This window comes from Lepidochelys olivacea, assembly GCF_965140295.1.
Source record: "Lepidochelys olivacea isolate rLepOli2 genome assembly, chromosome: 22".
Lineage (NCBI taxonomy): Eukaryota > Metazoa > Chordata > Testudines > Cheloniidae > Lepidochelys > Lepidochelys olivacea.
In genome coordinates this window covers 20,186,235-20,205,516 of record NC_140432.1, presented here as the reverse complement: position 1 = coordinate 20,205,516, position 19,282 = coordinate 20,186,235, and the positions used below count along the sequence as shown (strand labels likewise).

General features: G+C 53.6%; 1 protein-coding gene across 1 annotated transcript in view; it reads left to right on the top strand.

Moving 5' to 3' along the window:
* Nucleotides 1-19,153, top strand: part of PCSK7 (proprotein convertase subtilisin/kexin type 7) — a 56,647-nt gene extending 37,494 nt beyond the window's left edge. Inside the window, exons 11-16 of the mRNA XM_084611855.1 lie at nt 2,360-2,462; nt 9,749-9,905; nt 10,847-10,941; nt 11,898-11,991; nt 13,389-13,506; nt 14,716-19,153. Of these exons, the coding sequence (XP_084467981.1) occupies nt 2,360-2,462; nt 9,749-9,905; nt 10,847-10,941; nt 11,898-11,991; nt 13,389-13,506; nt 14,716-15,135 (987 nt within the window). The 3' untranslated portion in view covers nt 15,136-19,153. The remainder of the gene's footprint in view (nt 1-2,359; nt 2,463-9,748; nt 9,906-10,846; nt 10,942-11,897; nt 11,992-13,388; nt 13,507-14,715) is intronic.
* Nucleotides 19,154-19,282: the final 129 nt, after the last annotated feature.

Sequence of the window (19,282 nt, the reverse complement as noted above, 5' to 3'; positions counted from 1 at the left end):
GCAGGTCTCCCACTCCAGCCCTTAACAATCTAGCTACTAGGCTGCCCTGCCACTCAAGGCCCCATAACAGATGTATTATCAGGAGTGTTGCAAGCAAGGTATGAGAGTAATTCTTCCGGTCTACTCATTGATTAGGCCTCAACTGAAGGACTGTATCCTATTCTGGGCCCCACACTTCAGGAAAGATGTGAACAAACTGGAGAAAGTCCAGAGAAGAGCAAAAATGATTAACAGTCTAGAAAACATGAGCTATGGGGGATAAATTGAATAAAATGGGGTTTGTTTAATCTGGAGAAGCTATGACTGAGGTGGGGGACACAATAACTGTCTTCAGGTATGTGAAAGGTTGTTATAAAGAGGAGGGTGATAAATTGTGCTTATCCACTGAGGTCAGGAGAAGTAGTAATGGGGTTAAATTGCAGCAAAGGAAAAACTTCCTAACTGTCAGGATAGTTAAACACTGGAACAAATTCCCAGGGGAGATTGTAGAATCTCTGTCATCGGAGGTTTTTCGGAACAGGTTAGACAAACACCTGTCAGGGATGGTCTAAATAATACTTAGTCCTGCCTGAGTGCAGAGGGCTGGACTAGATGACCTATCGAGGTCCCTCCCAGTCCTACATTTCTGTGATTTCGATGTGTAGAATGAGTTTCCATGCATTTTGCTCCCATTGGCCCTGCAGAACTAGCCCAGCCCAGGGCGTGGGAGTTGGATTCTAGTCTGACTCGTGTTTCAGCAACAGAATTATTCACTCAGTTCCAGTGCAGCATCTGTAATGCTTGAGAAGAAAAGTGCCAAGCTTGACACTCAGATCCCAGGGGGAGACAGCAGCACTGGCGGTTTAAGACAATAAAATAATAAAAAAAGAAACATTGTCAGAAAAATTTGAGTAGAGATCACAGAGACCAGTAAACACAGACCCCCTCGCACACAGACATGCTGTTCAGAGCAGAGCTGCACTTTAAATGTCTGCTCTGCTGAGCCTTATCCAAGTCTGCCTCTCTCAGAGACTCCAAAGATCAGTTGCATAAAGAGGACAAGACTGTGGCCTTCCTTGTAGGGTAAGTGATACGTTGACTTTGGGGTCAAACTACAAGGATTCCTGCTGCACCACCTCACTATACGGCTGCTTTGGGGATGAAGTCATGAGTCCTTAGGCAAGTAGTGCAAACCTGCCCCTCTTTCAGAGCTCTATATATAGCCACAGGCAAGAGGCTTGTTTATGGAAGCCGTCGGGTGTGATTCACGGCTCTGGGGGGGCGGGTTGTTGGCAGTGCGCAGCAGGATGAGGCTGTCGCACCTTCTCTTTGGGCACCAAGCTTTGTGACATGGCAGGACATCGCCAAATGGCAGGGGAACCCGGCATTCTCGAGGCAACTGCAGGTCTCCAAGAGCTGCAGTCCTTGATTGTTTGTGTGTGTGGCAGTGGAAGGGGAGTGCTTAAAGCAGGGGCCGGGTTCTATTCCCTGTTCTGGAACTAACTTGCTGTGAGACCTTGGGCAAATCCCTTCACCTCCGTTTCCTCGTCAGTCACCCACTCAGTAGCATGTACAAAAACAAGAGCGCTCAGCCAGCCCCACCCTAGAGGGGGCACAAGGTGTCCGTGGTTTGCCAGAATCACACCTCCCCCAGAGTACCGTACTCAGTGGATTCTCTCATGTTAGTGTTCTCAGGCTTGTCTCTCTCCCTGTCGTGCTCAGAGAGGGTATTTAGGTGTCCCTGGGTAGGTGCCAAAAATCTTGTTCTGCTGCCCGAGCAGAGCCCTGGAAATCCAGGACCCGGCTGCCTTAGTCAAGGGCCAGGCTGCTTCAGTGACTGAGCAAATTTCACTTCCCCTGGAAACACCCTCACAGGCAAAGCACCTATGTTTCTGGGCCGCCCCTGCTGGTTCCCCTCTTCCTAGCCCAGCAGGCTGAGGCGTGAGCCAGGGGACGTGCCCCTGGTCACTCGGCGTGTTGGGGCCTGGGCTGAAAATGGAACCTGGGAGTCCAGGCTCCCAATCGCCTGCTCTAACGGATGAATCTGTGTTCCTTCTGTTCTTCAGTACAGTCAGCCGGCCGCCTTTTCTCCCCTAACATGCCTCGACAGCTTCCTAACCCCCCCACTTCTCCCAGCATCCCCAGGAAAGGCCCCAGACTTAGGTTCCCGCACCAACGTGCTGCAGTGGCTTACTGAGCTGTTTCTAAATACTTAACACCCCCGTCCATGAACGCCTGCAATAGATCCATTATTGACGAGCCCAGCCATGGAGAGACTCGTACTTAAAGGCTTATGTGTTAATGGCTAGGGAGAGCAAGGGTCTGGGGAGGATTCGGATGCTTCAGGATGCCAACTCTTCCCCTGTCTCTCCTTCTACAGATCTGGGAATCTGTCCCATACTTAGCGTCGTACATCAGCCCTGTTCTAAAGGAGGGCAGGACCGTCCCCCAGGTCCCTCAGGCATTGGAAGTCACCTGGAATGGTAAGCACACCATGCCCCCTCTATGGGGCCCCGTCCTTGTCTCTCAGGCAACCTGCATCCACACAGAGGAGTACAAGGCCTTGTAGACCTCCAGGTCACCAGCTCAAATCAACAGCTGGGTGCTGGCAACCAAAAGTTGCTCTCGCCTCTGCCTGCTGGCCGGTGTGAGCTGAGAACGGGCCCTAGAGACCCAGCTCCCCTCAGCGGTGTACCACAGCACGGCGGGGCTGGGGCCCAGGGGCTGGGGTGTATGTGCAGGGCTCGCCGTGTCTCCTGGACTGTCAGTCCTCTGCCTTTCACCTGCGCTGAATTCACCTAATAAACCACCCAAAGCATCTGCCTGGGCAGAGGGCTCCTAGAGTGTAACAGAGGGCAGCAGGCAGTGTGACTGTGCAGAGAGAACATCGTCCGGTGACGAAATCGGAGCATGCGGGGTTCGAAGGCCCATAGCGGGGAGATTGAGGGAGCAGCAGGGATCAGTTTTCAGCGGTGCTGGGAAAGGAGCTGGAGATGATGCCGTGGGGAAGATAGGAAAGCTGTTCTGGGGTAAGGCTCTCACCCCACAGGCAGGGTGTTTCTCACAGTGAAATAGCAGTGTTGGGAGCTGCCCTGTTAAGGGGTAGCGTTGTGATGAGCAAGGTCTGTGTGGGTGCCCAGGGGCTGGAGCGATACTTGCTGGCAGGATGAGAGTGCCCCGCGTCACTAGAGGGCTCCGGCATGGCCAGGGAAGAACTGATCAGGGTGAGCTGTCAGGGGAGCTTGGGACAAACCCAGGCTGCAGCCAGCCATTTCCAGGATCTCAGGTCCCAGCGGGGTAAATTCTGCAGGGATGCTGCCAGAGCAGGGGTAGCTGAGCCAAGGAGAAAGGAAGCCAGGGCTAAGGTAAATGTGCCTGCATCATGCTGGTCAGAACGTGGCCCTCGGAGACCTCCAGCCAGATCTGCCCCTGCCCTAGGCAGCAGCTGCCAATCTAGGGACTGCCCATCCCAGTGTGTGGTTCTGTGCAGGCAGCCAGTGCTGGGATCTCCTGGTGGTGGTGTCATGCCACTGAGGATCCAGGATCCCCTCATTGTCTGCTGTGCTGTTTGTTTCTGAAGGGTGCTAATAAGCAGTAGGGCTCCTTCTCGCCCATCCAACTGGAGACGAGAGCAGGATGAAACAGGGAACCCTGGAGAAATGGGGGAGGCAGGATCTCTTGCTGGGTGTTCGCTCATGCAACATCTGTGGGGTTGAAACCAAAGCAGACCGAGTTCTCCCCTGCTGGGCGCTGCACCGTGGGAGGGATGCAGGGACAGGGATGCAGTGCTGAGAGGCTGGAGATGGTGCCAGAGCAGAAGCCTGTCCCGGGGATGGGAGGGACAGATTGGCCTCGCACAAGCCCAGGAATTTTAGATTGACTATGAAAGAGTTAAGTATCCCAAGAAGCCTGATTCTTTCCTTTCTTTTTGAGACTGCTGCTGCTTTTGTTTGTTGAGCTGCTTCCTCCCCCTCCCCTATCCCCTGCGTAGGATTAGTTTAATAAATTGATGTCTTTGGAAAGGCAGACAGGCATTAGCAAGCTCTTACGGCAGGGCCCAGCACGGCGGGGGCTGGGATGCGGCCAGACCTGTTCAGTTGCCTTTGACCATTTTAGGTAATGTTGCAGCTCCTGACTTGGCTGCCCTCTGTCAACATAAACAAGGCCCTTCTCCAGTGCTGCTACTAGTGGGAAGGAGAGGCCCAGAAGTAAAGTTGAGCCAATGTGGTGCAGCCCGGGGTTGCGGGGCTTGTTTTCCTTCCCATACCAGGAGCCCCCTTGCCACGGGCTCACTGGCCAGATGTGCTGGTGTGTTTTAGTCTGGCCTTGCTTTCCTGCTCACCGGCCACCATCCCCTTTCATTGTGTTTTGCCTTCACGCATGATGGGAAATTCCTTCTGCACCCACTGAAATGACTGGCGTTAGCCATGGCTCCCCAGACTCTCCAGCAGGGGGCGAATGTGCGCTTAAACCCTTGGCTCGCCCACTGATCCCGGGAGTTCATCCCATTCATGAGCCAGGTGGGAGCGGCAGGGCACAGAGGAGCAGCCTTCCTTGTCCATTTCCAGTGCCTGCTGGTCCCTGAAGTAGGGACAGGGGGAGCCCCTATTACAGGCACTGCCGAGCAACTGACCTGCCAGACAGCTTTGAATCCTGGTGCTGCCTGTGGCTTCCACTCTCACCCTCTGGCGGGCAGGGAGCCCCCTGCTTTGAACCCACTGTATCAGGCCCTGGTGAGGCGCAAGCTGACTGAATGATTTCCCCTATGGTCACACAAAGGGTGACCTCCCCGTCAAGGGGGCCTCCAGTCTCCAAGTCCTGGGCACTAACTGCTTGGCACAGGATGGGTCATGGGGCAGTGGGCAGAGAAGCTCATCTGAATGGTTTTCACGGCTGCTTGCAGTTTGACAGAGCCCAGCATGAAAGCCTGGGTTGGCCGTGACCCGCTATTCGAAGGTCTCCCTGAAATGACTTTGAAGCATCAGTGGATTTGCCAGTAGACAGGTGTCCCCATCGCAGCTCTCCCTTCTGCCCCAGCCCTGGCCCATGGGGGTCTCTCCAGGCCAGGCCTGAGGCACCTTGGCAGAAGCTTGCCTGGTTAATTTGTGCCAGCTCTGGGGGCGGGGGGGAAGAGTCCGTCCCATGTCCTTTCTGAGCACTGAATTCACACACCAACATGACACGCAGAGACCTGGCTGCCCAGTCCAGGAAAACATGAGTGTCGGGGCAGCCCCTGGAGAGACCTTGTAAAACCGCAAGAGAGAAACTAACCCTGATCCTGGCAAACAGGAGACAGGGTTGTTTTTTGTTAATGGAGTCAGGTTTGTTCTCAATCTGTAAGACCCTTAAAGATCATGGTTAGGAGAGAAAAATAAGGGAGCTCTGGCAGCTCTGAGAGCGTTGCCCTAAAAGGAATTCTAAGTTGAAAGTGCAGCAGCAAACAAGATGCTGGGAAATGCCAGAAGAGAGAGACTTGGGCGAAGTATGTCCGAAGGAATGCATGCTCTGCATTCCGCCCAGGTGCCCTGGGGACTCCCCCGGAGCCTTAACTCTTCAGCACAGGCACAAATGGAGACTGAAACTAGTACCACAGAACTGACCTCCTAGTCACCGTACACGTGAGAGGCCTGCGTTGCTAAGGAAGCCGTGTGTGAAAGCAGCCAAGGAGAGTCCTTAATGCACCCACTGGTCCTGTAGCTCGGGAAGGGGCTAAGGAGGCAGATGCTGCCCTCCTGCTTCCTGGCTGGGGTGGTTCTCGAAGCTAGAGCTGGCCACATGGTTTGGCAAATAGTAAATTTGCCAAAAAATGCATGGAGGGGGCACTGAAACCATTCATGAATTTTTTTCAGAGTAACAGCCGTGTTAGTCTGTATTCGCCAAAAGAAAAGGAGTACTTGTGGCACCTTAGAGACTAACCCATTTATTTGAGCATGAGCTTTCGTGAGCTACAGCTCACTTCATCGGATGCATACTGTGGAAACTGCAGAAGACATTATATACACAGAGACCATGAAACTATACCTCCTCCCACCCCACTCTCCTGCAGATAATAGCTTATCTAAAGTGATCACTCTCCTTACAATGTGTATGATAATCAAGTTGGGCCATTTCCAGCACAAATCCAGGTTTTCTCATCTTTGCATCTGATGAAGTGAGCTGTAGCTCACGAAAGCTTATGCTCAAATAAATTGGTTAGTCTCTAAGGTGCCACAAGTACTCCTTCTCTTTACAATGTGTATGATCATCAAGGTGGGCCATTTCCAGCACAAATCCAGGTTTTCTCCCCCCACACACACAAACTCACTCTCTAGCTGGTAATAGCTTATCCAAAGTGACCACTCTCCTTACAATGTGTATGAAAATCAAGGTGGGCCATTTCCAGCACAAATCCAGGTTCTCACACACACACACACACACCCAAAACACACACACACAAACTCACTCTCCTGCTGGTAACAGCCCATCCAAAGCAACCACTCTCCCCACAATGTGCACGATAATCAAGGTGGGCCATTTCCAGCACAAATCCAGGTCTTCTCACCCCTCCCGCCCCCACACAAACTCACTCTCCTGCTGGTAATAGCTCATCCAAACTGACCACTCTCCTTACAATGTGTATGATAATCAAGGTGGGCCATTTCCAGCATAAATCCAAGTTTAACCAGAACGTCAGGGGGTGGGGGTAGGAAAAAACAAGGGGAAATAGGCTACCTTGCATAATGACTTAGCCACTCCCAGTCTCTATTTAAGCCTAAATTAATAGTATCCAATTTGCAAATGAATTCCAATTCAGCAGTTTCTCGCTGGAGTCTGGATTTGAAGTTTTTTTGTTGTAAGATAGCGACCTTCATGTCTGTAATTGCGTGACCAGAGAGATTGAAATGTCCTCCGACATGGTTTCCAGCCATGAATTGTGGCTGGAAAAAATCGATTCTCTCTCTCGAAAAAGTCAAACTGGTTCATTTCAACCCTTTCAAAATGGAACATTGGGATGTTTTGTTTTGAAATTTAACTATATTTATTTAAAAATAAACAACAAAAAAGGATGAAAAACACCTGAAAAGGAAACACAACGAAAACCTGAAAATAATTCATTTCTTCTCAGGGTCTGGTGGTGTTTTGTTTTCATTTCATCGGAGGTGTTTTTGGATGCAAAATGAAATGTTTTTTTTCTTTCAGTGAGAAAAGCGAAAGTTTTGCTTCAAAATTCAGTTTTGCTTCAAAATGAACCAGAATTGGGTTTGGATTTTTTCAGTTTGGCCCCCAAACTGATCAATTATTCCCTCGACTCTGTTAGCCACCCTTAACTCTGGTTGAAATCTGCTGCTGTCAAACTCTCTAGCTGATTACAGTTTCTCGTTGGTAGCTCCTCTGGGGAGGCAGTATTGACTAGTGGTTGGAACTGTGGACTGGGCGTCCGGACTCCTGGGTTCTACTCTCAGCTTCGATGCTCACTCACTTGCCACTTTAGGCAAGTCATTTACCCTCCCCATGCTTCTGGTTCCCAAGCTTTATTGGAAATAAAGATGCCTCTAGCTGACAGGGAGGTTGTGAGGCATAGTTCACTGATGTTTGCAAAGGACTTGAAGATCCTCGGGCGAAAGGCACCAGCAAGGGGCAAAGGATTATTATTGCAGTTGCTGAAGATGGAAGGGTTCTTCTTGCAGCCCTGAACCTTGACATCAGCTTCCTCCTCTCCCTGCTCTGGAATTTGCAGTCCCTGAGTCAGGACTATGTGGAATTTTTGTGGTAAACTGGCCTGTCTGTCACCTTGAATTCAACCCATCTGTTCCAAAGGCAGAGTGTGTCACGGTGTACCTAGGGACAGGGCATTTGAATCCCTGTGGAGAAGGGCTGGAGCATTCAGCATGCAGCCAGGGCTGGGAGCTTGTGACATGCAGCATTTCGCTTTGACTGCAAGGTTAGGTGAGCTGAGCTTTCAGCACCTCTGACTGTAAGAAGATGCAAGGAAGCATCTTGTCATGGCATGACCATCACAGTGGCACACGCAGCCCTACTAACTTCACAGCACAGGCACACAGACTGTTTCGGAGGGAGAAGAGCATAGATCCAACTCAGGCCATCTCCTGGGCTTTGCAGGAGCAGCTGACACGTTATGGGATATCAGAGAAGCCTCCGTTCTTTTGGGTACAACATTTCTGTTAGTTGCTGCCACTACTTTCTTCAGCAGTTATCCGGCACCACAAAAGCCCTCTCCCAACTCTTCTTTCAAATCTGCCGTTTCCTGCCTTTGCTGTATATAGTAGCCAGAGCTCAGCAGGAGTCACTCTGCTAAATCCATAGAAAGAACAGGAGGACTTGGGGCACCTTAGAGACTAACCCATTTATTTGAGCCTAAGCTTTCATGAGCTACAGCTCACTTCATCAGATGCATTCAGTGGAAAATACAGTGGGGAGATTTATATACACAGAACATGAAACAATGGGTATTCCCATACACACTGTGACGACAGTGATCAGGTAAGGTGAGCTATTACCAGCAGGAGAGCGGGGCGGGAGAGGGGTGGGGGGGGAACCTTTTGTAGTGATAATCAAGGTGGGCCATTTCCAGCAGTTGACAAGAACATCTGAGGAACAGTGGGGTGGGAATAGTTTTACTTTGTGTAATGACCCATCCACTCCCAGTCTTTATTCAAGTGTAACTTAATTGTATCCAGTTTGCAAATTAATTCCAATTCAGCAGTCTCTCATTGGAATCTGGTTTTGAAGTTTTTTTTGTTGAAGAATTGCCACTTTTAGGTCTGTAATCGAGTGACCAGAGAGATTGAAGTGTTCTGCGACTGGTTTTTGAATGTTATAATTCTTGACGTCTGATTTGTGTCCATTTATTCTTTTACATAGAGACCGTCCAGTTTGGCCAATGTACATGGCAGAGGGGCATTGCTGGCACATGATGGCATATATCACATGGGTAGATGTGCAGGTGAACAAGCCTCTGATAGTGTGGCTGATGTGATTAGGCCCTGTGATGGTGTCCCCTGAATAGATATGTGGGCACAGTTGGCAACAGGCTTTGTTGCAAGGATAGGTTCCTGGGTGAGTGGTTCTGTTGTGTGGTGTGTGGTTGCTGGTGAGTATTTGTTTCAGGTTAGGGGGCTGTCTGTAAGCAAGGACTGTCCTCTGCTAAATCCAGTTATTCTGCTTTGCAAAATTGTGCAGAGGAAGGATTTGTCTTTGGGAACAAAGCGCATCTGCAAAAACTCCTAACGCTGGAGGGAAGCTCTGACCAGGTACCACCTGTGTATCTGTTTAGGACAAACTTCCTGCGTTGGTGGGAAGACAAGCACTGCATTCAGGTGGTATGAGAAATTCCCACTGGAGCGCCCACAGCTCAAGCCACACAAGCCAGGCGTGAAAAGGCAGCGTAGTCACCACTGAAGGACCGCAAGCTACGGAGCTGGGTGTACAGCCCCCTTCCCCTGATGGTGGGAGGGGACTGAGAACCCTTTCCCAGGCCTGGCTGTTTTCCCACAGCTGACATGGGTGGCAAGGGGCTGTTAACAATGAAAACGGATCAGTCCGTGGGAAGTTGAGACACTGATTCCAGAGCTTGGTGCCCAGAGCACCCGGAATTCTCTGGCACTTGGCAGAGAGTCCGGGTGAGAGGTGTCCAGCATGTGTCTTTCCCACGTGTCACTCCATTGTGCCAATGCAGCGTGGGGCGGTCTGGGGGGAGTGTGGAGCGCTGATTGTGTGTGTGTCCCATTAACCAGCCTGCTGACACCTACACGTCTTTATTCGTTACCAGTCACAGCAGCCGACCTCACCTTGTCTGGCATGAAGACCTTGGAGCACGTGGCAGTGACCGTCACCATAACCCACCCTCGCCGTGGCAACCTGGAAATCAAACTCCTCTGCCCCAGTGGCATGGTGTCCAAGATTGGGACCACCAGGAGCCTGGACTCGTAAGCAGCGCAGAACTCTGCTGGCGGGGGCCGCAGGAAGGGGTGGGATGGGCTTGGGGGGCAGTGATGGGTGACTTCCCAGGTGCTATAAAGTCTGTGGGTCTGGAGGTGAAAGAGGGGGCTGGGTGGACCATGTGCAGCAAGGGCATTTCCATGTGGGTCGTTGGAGAGAAAGGGGGTAGTTGAAAGCCATGCAGGTAGTACAAGGATAGCACTTTATTAGCTCAGGAGCTTCTGTCCCTATGTGAGCCCCATGGCCCTTTCCAGTCCCAGCATCTAGAAGCCCAACATACTGCTTTTGCTCCACAGGTGGGGAGGGGGAATTTCCCAGGATCTCCCTAATTGACTCCTAGCCTGCTCCTGCCCTGTATTAACACAGACCTGCTGGCCATGGAGAGCTCCACTCCAAGCCCCCCAGAGCCCAGCGAGTCCGCTGCAGGTGAATCTAGACAGAGCCGTTTCTGTCCATCTCTCGGGGGCAATGCAGGGAGTGGGAGGGTGTTAATTAGGTACAGCTCCCAGGTTCCTGGCCAGTTCTCAGCACCACCCTTGGCATGAGCTCTCTCTGGGCTCTGTGTCCCCAGTGAACAGGGCCGGCCTCAGAGAAAGCAGCACAGGTAGGCAGGCAGCACTGGCTGGCCCCGCTCAGCTGGGTTGAGCTGGTACCGGCCAGTGTCCCTCTCTCACCATCCAAGGTAGAGTGGGGAAGCTCACAGGGCAGTGCCCAGAACACGCCTGGCCTGTGAGTAGAATCTCCACGCTCGTGCCTGTTGGCTCACGCAATACGCTCTGGACTGAGGCCAGGGACGCCTTGGCTGCCAGCTCCTGACCTCCCGGCCGTCTCGTTGGGACAGAATCTGTTTGCAGACCTGACGCCCAGACACAAAGCGCCCAGTGGCGTGTTTGTTCCTTATGGGGTATTTTTCTCCTCCCTCTTGCAGAGATCCCAATGGCTTTGCTGACTGGACCTTCTCCACGGTGCGGTGCTGGGGGGAGGAAGCTCAGGGCATGTACAGACTCATCATCAGGGATGTCGGTAAGTCCCTCCCTCTCTGGGAAACAAATGGTCCTGGGCCTGTTGTCGACTTTCGTTTCTGACTCTTTTGTGTGTCAGGTCCTTGCCCAGTCCCAGAGCCTGCAGTCTCCTCCTGCCCTGCAAGGTGAATCCATTGACTGCTGCTGAGTTCCTGGGGGGAAAGGCCCATTCCCTTCCTGCAGGACAGGTGGGGAGTGCAGGCCCCAGGGCTGGATGTAATCCAGGCAGGTGCTATATTAGCTGGTCTTCTACAGCTTCTTCTTCCCCGCTCCTCTCTCCTCCCCCACAGCACCCCTGATATTCAGCCCTCTGCAGCCTGCACCTCAATCCCAAATCTCATCCTTAGCCCTCCCTGCCGTCCCAATCCTGTGCAGGCCATCAGCTCATTCCTGCCCTGCAGCACCTCCTGCTCATCCAGGCTAGGGCCTCTCCAGTGCAGACAGAGGCTGCTAACTGTGGGGAGGGGCTGTGCTCACTTTGGGCTAGTCGGGGCCTGAGTCCGACTGGAGCCCAGGCCTCCAGAGCAGGATGGCTGGGTTGGCTGTGCCCCCAAGGTCTCTCCCTGCTTAGGACCTGCTTTATTGCTGGCAGAGCTGCTGGGTCTAGAGCCTGGCAGCGCATTTTCAGTCTGATGTGGGCACAGATGTGCGTTATCTGGACGCTGTGCTGTGGGCCTTCCCATGAGTTGTGAGGGGAGCAGTCGTTTATGTGCCACCCAGCTGCTGCTGAGACCATGTGCCCACCACATGCTCCGGCCCATAGATTACAGAACAATCCCGAAAACATTGATTCTTTCCCAGGCTAGGAGGCACAAAGGGTTCCCTTCCCCCGTTCTGCAGGCAGGCTGTGTCTGCGTGGAGAGGCCCTGGCTGTGTTTGCAAGCAGGAATGCCGATTTCTTTGGTACGCTGCAGCAGCAGGTGCCATGTGGACCCAAGTCTCCGTTTGCTTTTCCAGGGGATGAGACACTGAAGACAGGGACATTGAAGCAGTGGCAGCTGACGCTTTACGGCTCTTCGTGGACTACGGCGGAGATGAGGGAACGGCAAAGGTACGGGACCCGCTTTCACAAAGGCGCTGTGAGGCCAGGCAGCAGGGTTTTCGTATGCGAACAGGTCAAACAGCCATGGCCCAGGAAGCATCAAATGAGGCAGAGGGAGCTGCATGGAATCTATTCCTAGCCGCTCAGTGTGCAGCTTGGCATTTCTGATGAGGGTTGCTGTAAGCCTAGCTCCCAGGGAGAGAGCCCCAGGGCTCTGTGAAATGAAGGGAAATTCAGGTCTAAAGAGAGGGGGAGTCTGATTTCTTTATCGCCTCAGATATCCGAGCTGCTGCCCTTTGGCTTGCAGCAGTGTCTGTAAGCACCGCAGAGGCTGGTCTGGGGTGCTGAACGTAAAGAAACTCACAATTGAACCTGGGACCATTTCCTGGTGAGAGGAAGCAGGAGCGGGGGTTGTATCAGCCAGGAGATGGAGTCAGGACTCACTGGGCTAGGGCCTGCAGCTGGTCCCATTGAATGATCTGCTGGGTGATTTGGCTGGCTGCGCATGGGAACTTTCTGGCTGCTGAATGGATCCAGCATATGATCCAATTCTGCCTGGCAAGTCCTGGGGTGCACAAGGCCCTCACAGACAGCCTGGCCTCCAGGGCCAGATTAAGGAGCAGCGTGGAGGGCTTTAGGCTGGTGGATAGGTGACAAATCACGTATTTCGATCAATTCAAATATCTTTTCCTTTAACTCTCCTGCTGCCTGTCAGACTCATTACCAAACATGCATTCTGGCTGCTGAGGGGGGCACAGATAGTCCCTGGGAGCTGCCAGTGCTTAATTCTGAGTGTTGGGGAGATCAAAGCCAGCAAATGCTCTGATGGGGGCAGAGCACCTCCCTGCAGGGCTGGTGTCTCTTCTAGGAGCTTAGACCTGAGCAAAATTCGACCCCAGGAGGAGAGGAAACCTGCTTTCCTAACCCACAGGTCAGGGCCCCTGGGATGGTCTCCTGCTTGCTGGTAAAAACCTGTGTGTCCATACATCCTCTCTTCTCGCATCAGTCCTCTTTGTCTCTTGGTTGTATATGTGTTACTGGCCCCATGGCCAGATGGGACAAACAGGAGCAGGGGAATCTGAGAGAGAGACACCTCATCCCATCCTGCTCCTCAGGGCCTGCTACAGCCAGCATATGGCCGTGCTGGAGCCAGCAGCCATTCCCTATACTAGCTGAAACAAGGGGGATACAATCAAATCTTCTCCTCAGCCTCCGTTACAAACCCCCCGCCCCGCCCCGGGCTGTCTCCGGCTCTGACCGCCCCTCCCCGGGCAGGCCCAGGGGATCCCGCGTGCTGGGACCATTCCATCCCATCCCTAGCTCTGTGTTCCTCAGCCCTCTTCCCTGATGGTTCGCCTCTGGGGCCTGTCTGGGTGCAGTTAATTGAATGTGTGTCTTGGCTTCAGGCTGGTGGAGGACGCCATGAGTGGCCAGTATTTGAGCCGTGGGGAGTCCCTGCCATGCCCTCCAGGGCTGGAGATCACCGAGGAGGAGCCGTACACCATCACAGCTAACACCCTCAAGGTAAAGCCTGCAGGGCCTGCCAGGGCGTACACCAGGGGCCCATCTTTGCTTTGGGGAGCTGATTTGGGGACCGGATGGCTCAAGGGGGCAGCAGTGGAATCTGGAGCTTGTCCTCTGGGGCACCAATTCCTGTCCTGTCCAAGTCAGCAGAGAGCCAGAGTACTTAATACTTGACTGCTGGTTGCTGGAATGAGTTGGGGGGCAGGGTATGTCTCAGCCCAGTTCCCACCGTACCCGGACCCACGCGGCAAGAGCCATGAACACACCTTTGGCATGAACTGCCTGGCCCCGCTGGCAGTCTCAGCAGAAGGCCAAGGGCCAAGGCCTTGGAGCCCGAACTCCTCTGTACCCAGAGGGAGGGTCCCCACCACTGGCACTCGCTATGTTGCATTCTACGCGGGGACACTGAACGTTCCCATCGACCCTGCTTGTTGGCACTGAAATGGCGGCCAGCAGCCTGCAGAAGATGGGCTGGGAGCAAAGCCAGGCTGGCAGGCCAGGGGCTATCCGCACAGTGACAGTCACTGTGAACGCTGCCCTGGTCCGGCCCTTTGGGCATCTGCCTCCTCCCTGGGCCTTGTGAGCAAATCCCACACAGCAGCTCCTTTCGCCCTGCCCACGATCTCCGTCCATTCACTGTTCTCCTAAAGGGCTAGCTCTGCCCAGTTCTGCTTTCCCATGCCACGCAGCGGGGAGAGGGATTTCCGGCATGTCTGAGGTTTCTCTCCCCCCAACATTAACACACGGGCCCCACTTTGCAGCCCCCACCCTACTGGGCAAGTTTGGAACGCAACTCCCTGGCGATCTCACGTGCGCTGTTCCTTTGCTGGCTTGAGGGATTGCTGTCCAGAGAGACAAGGCTTCTTCCCCAGGTCCCGTCCTGGAGCCCAGCCACTCCACTGAGCTCAGGCTGCTCCTCGGCTAAACCAGGTGTCCCTGAGAGGAAGGGAGCCAGCTGGCCCCATGCAGGTTACAAATCCTATCAGGAAACAAAGCTATCCTCCTTTGCAGCAAACACAAGGCCTTGAAGGAGGTGCAGGCATGTTTGAGGCCCATCCTTAGACTCTCTCCCCTCTCAGGCCAGCTGGCATGGCACACAGCTTCCACTGGGGTTGAGAGAGGGTAGGAGAGACTAGCTCTTGGGTTTCAATAGGAGGCTTTGGTTTCTAATGGGGTTTTCTCCTTCCTCTTTCCTCTCCCTCTCCCCAGCTGCTCATGTTGCTGGGATGCTTTGCTGTCTTCTGGACTGTCTACTACATGCTGGAGGTTTCCCTGTCCAGAAACAACGTGGTCTTCAATCTGACGTGCAGCAGCTTCCCTGCCTGCCAATGGTACCCCAGGGCTGGGCGGCAGAAGCACGTGGAGAATGGGATGGATATGGAGTCCATCCCACTCAATGCAGGGAAGGACATGGAGGATGTGGAGATGGAGTTGGAGCATCCACTGCCCAGCTCAGAGGCCCCAGAGAACTTAGGGGAAGAGAGAAGCTGGAGTCCCCAAGATCCCAAACCGCACAGCAATGGCCGAACCGCAGGCTTTCACGAAGCAATCCATTCAGGCTCAGCGTATCTTGGCCGGGACCTGGCCTCCGAACTCCTCTCAGCAGACAGGGAGCAGCAGATGTGCTAGCAGGAGCCGAGAGCTTGGGATGCTGGGTGATGTTGGGTCCTGTCCTTCCCTGGGTGCAGGGTGTGGGAGACTTTCCAACCCCCCCACAGAGCCGCTGCTGACTTGGGGGTTGTTGGCGTTGGATGTGGCTCGGATGACACAGGCCCACGGCTGAGAGGATGGACAAGCGTCTTGCTCTCGACATTCCCCATCGCAAAGGCCCGTTTCCCTGCCTTTTATAAACAAAACAAGCCTTAACTCATTTTATAATGGAGTCTGTCCAGTGGCAAAACTCGGGGCTTCCCTCCTTCCTCAGCCCTAGGCCCTGCGCTCCTGCTCCCTACCCGTGAGCACCCAGCATCCGCTGAACTGAGCTTCCTTTCATCTCCCAGGTGCCCCCCACAGGGCCTGCCTGCTGCATGGTGCACTCAGTGAGTCCGAGCGCTCTCCTGGGGCTGGCTTTGGAGTGGCACTTTCAGGTGTGGAGAGGGAAGCCAGAAGGTTTCCATGAGGGCAGCCCCCAGACCCTATGGCTGGTGCCCTCCCCGACATGCGTTCTGCAGGCAGGGCGCAGCCCTGGGGGAAAGGCAGAGATGGTGGAAGGCTCCTCAGGAATTCTCTCAGAGGGGATTTGCCTAGGGAGAGCCCCAGCTTGACTCCTCTCAGCAGTTTGACCCCCGCGCATCTCCATTGCCTTCAGTGGGGTCACTCCTGGCTGACAGCCCTGGGAGAGTGGACAGGCCCTTAGTGTTGGATTAGCGGCAGCCCAGCCCCGCGGCTGCGGTACTCGGATGCCAGGGGTGGGTCATGCAGGGTGATTGTGCAGCGAGGAGAGCCTGGGTTCTGGACCTGGTGACTCTCTGGCTCATGCTCTGGGGTTACACCCAGGAGTGGTTACATGTCCTGCAGGCACCCCCAGACTTTGCCCAGGCCCAAGCCCCTTGCCAGGAGCCCTGGGGCTGCCCCAAACTGCATTAGTTGAGGAGACTGTCACTCCCTTAGTTACAGACCTGCAGGGACTAAGGGCCCAGCCCTTCAGCCAGCTGGATCATGGCCTGGCCACACGCTGTATTGGACACAAAGGTGGCACTGCACAGGCTGCCCTGTCTGGCCGCCCCCAGGTTAACGGCTGTACAGTCCCTTCGGTCTTGTAGGGTTAGTTACTTCACTGAATCTGGGGCTGGATTTTCTGACCCAGAGGGGAGTCCAGCCGCACAGCTGTCTCTCTCCACGCCTCATCTGTCTCTTGTCCTCAGCATGGGCACCATGCCAGCTGGCTTGGGCAGCTCGCTCGGGGTGGGTTTGGTACCCAGTGCACTTCATGCTTCCCAGAGCTCGAACCAAGGGTCAGCACCCAGGCTCTGCGAGTGCTCCTGAGCTATTGGGGGCCTTGACAAATGAGGGCTTGGGGAGGTGATCGGCCATGCCCGCCTGTAACCAGCAGGCTGGGAAGGCGAGAGCTAGGCTGTCCCTTTCCAGAGCCTACTGGGAGGTAGGGCACTGGCAGCCATCAGGTAGGTGCATGAGTTCCTCCCCCTGTGCAGTCATGGTCTTGCACAGGAGTGTGCTGGGCAATGTCTGAAATCCTGGGAGCCCTTAGCCTGTTAGCAGGGGGCAGAGTGAGGCTTCATGCAGAGTCACCTGCCCCGACAGAAGTGCCGTGCACCAGCTGTGAGTTCCACAGCCCTGCACATGGTTGGGTTAGCTGGACGGCAGCAGGGGCCATGTGAGCATAGGGTGTGCTGGCCAGCCATCTGTCTTTGCATCGTGTCCCTTTGGCTTTGTTCCTGTTTTCATGGCACAGGGGCAGGGGGAAGCTCTCACGCCGACCCCCGGGGCCCTGCTCAGCCAGCAACAGCCACAGTTTGGCTGGTGGTGTTTGTCATTTAAGCTCTGAAGATGCTGTCCTCCCTCTTGCCTGCCTGTGGCATCGCCGCTTCAGGACCTGGGCTGTGTCTAAGCCTGCTGCTTAAAGCAGTGGTCCTCCCTGGGAGGAGACCCTTTAACTGCCTGGGTGAAGGCATCCTGCAGCGCGAGAAGGCCCTTTACACAGTGTGTAGCCACTTGGTTGACTGTGTTAGCCAATACGAAATCTAGTGGCCTTGGCTTGGCTGACTGGTGTCTTCATTCCCCCTTCCTCACCCAGCTGCCTTACCCTGCTGTCCGTGTTTTCTGGGCTCTGCCTGCTGGCAGCAGTGGTCTCCGTGCACTGCGCTTGTTTCACCTCTGGCTCTCTTAGTAGTTGGCTGACATTAGCCAGGTAGACCAAATGCTGACAAAAAAATCTGTTTGCCCATTTCCAACAGCAGTAATTGCCCCTTCCTCTCCCTGCTGTTCCGCTCCGGCCGCCACGCTCACCCCGTCCTCTCACAAATTAGCAATTGTCTGGCTAGAGGAAATTAAAGGGCCTGGTTTGTCTTGGGCCTTGTGTGCACATTGAGGCCCGACACAGGGCATTCGCAGCAAACACAGCTGGTTGGCCCACAAGTGCAGAGAGAAGGTGCCTTTCCCCCTGTCTAGTTGCTATAGCTTGTCTGCGTCTGTGATTCCCAGGACAGGGCCCAGAGGAAGGTGGGGTGCAGAAGGGTCTGTGCCCCTCCAGATGCTTGAGGGGAAGCCATTGGAGTGTTCCAAGGATGACAGGACCCCGATTCCAGCAATACATTGCATGGCTGGATGAGCGTGTCACGGGGACCCTGTGTCTCCAGCCATGGCCCGCTCTGCTGCTTAGCACAGTGCTCCTCTGTCAGCTACGCTGAGGGAGCAGATTTTAAATCCTGATGGGTTTTCCTGGTGAGCATTTTAAGCGTTAACATTGGGGTTGACAGGTTGGGGGTTTTAGTTGTTTTTGCAGCAATCCATCACAGACAGTGGGAGCTTTTGTTTTTCTAAAGATTTGGGGTTTTATTTTTGAAACAGCAAAGGCCTTTTTGTGCAGCTTTCCAAAATAAAGTCTTTAAAAACCAGACTAGTAGCCGAAATCTTTGTGTGCCAGTTGGCTTGTCGTTAAACTGCTCTGAGCACTCCAAGCCCTCCCCCCAGCGGAAGAGCAAGGTAACCAGGCACTTGCCAGCAGGCAGGGTGGCGGGGAGCATGGTTTGACTGACTTAGTCATCTCAGGACAGCAGGGCCTGATTTTCAGGGGTGCTGAGCACCCGCAGAGCCAGGGGACGTCCCTGGGACTATGTTCAGGACCTCTGACACTCAAACCCAGCCTGCATGGGTGGGTCTCTCAGCGTTCTGGCTGTTAGCAAGGGGCTAGCAGAGCCATGTCAGGAGGCATTCATTCCTCACTGTGCCCAGAAATGGCCATTGGCATGGCTATTTCCTGTTTAGAACCATACACAAAACAGCTGGCAGACAACTGCTTAGTTACCACAGCTGGCTGTTAGCGACAGCCCTGGTGAAGTGCTGTCCCTCGGACAACTGACAAGCATCACCCCAAGAGTTGTCTGTGCCGAACACTGACCTAACTTCAGAACTGACGGACTCTGATGGAGGGAGGGGGTTGGGTTTTTTTACATGTATTTCCACTGCTGCTGACTGAGCTAAGCCGTGGTTTTGCAGCCTCGTGTTCCCTGCGCTGGCTCTTTGACTCTGTCAGGCATGCCCAGGGCCCTGCAGACACGAGTAAGCAAGCCAAGCTTCTTCATTACCCAAACAAAGAAAAAGCAGCAACTCAGGTCAAAAAGCGCCATTGGCCGAGGCTGCTTCATTCAAACCAGAAGGTGAAAAATCAACAATCAAAGCTCTCTGTTTCCAGCTTCTGAGTGCTTGGACAATGAGGAGTAACTTTGTGTTAAATGTCTTAAGTATCTTTTAAAGATATCAGTGCCCTGCTTTTGCTGGACAATCACATGGTTGCAAAATCAGTCTCATCTGTTTGCCCAGTAGGGGTGAGAACTTGGGTTTTCATTGAGTCATAGATTTTAAAGCCAGCAGGGACCACTGTAATCATCTAGCCTGACGTGCATAACACAGGCCATAGAATTTCCCTGCATTAATTCCTGTTTGAAATAAAGCAGCTCTTAGAAAAACATTCAACTTGCCATCACCCTCTTTTCTGTTGCATTCACTCAAACCATTTGCTGCTTTTCATCTTGAGTTTTTATGAGTGCTCAAGACTGAAAATCCAGGATGAGCTAGTCAGAATTTAAAATAAAAAAAC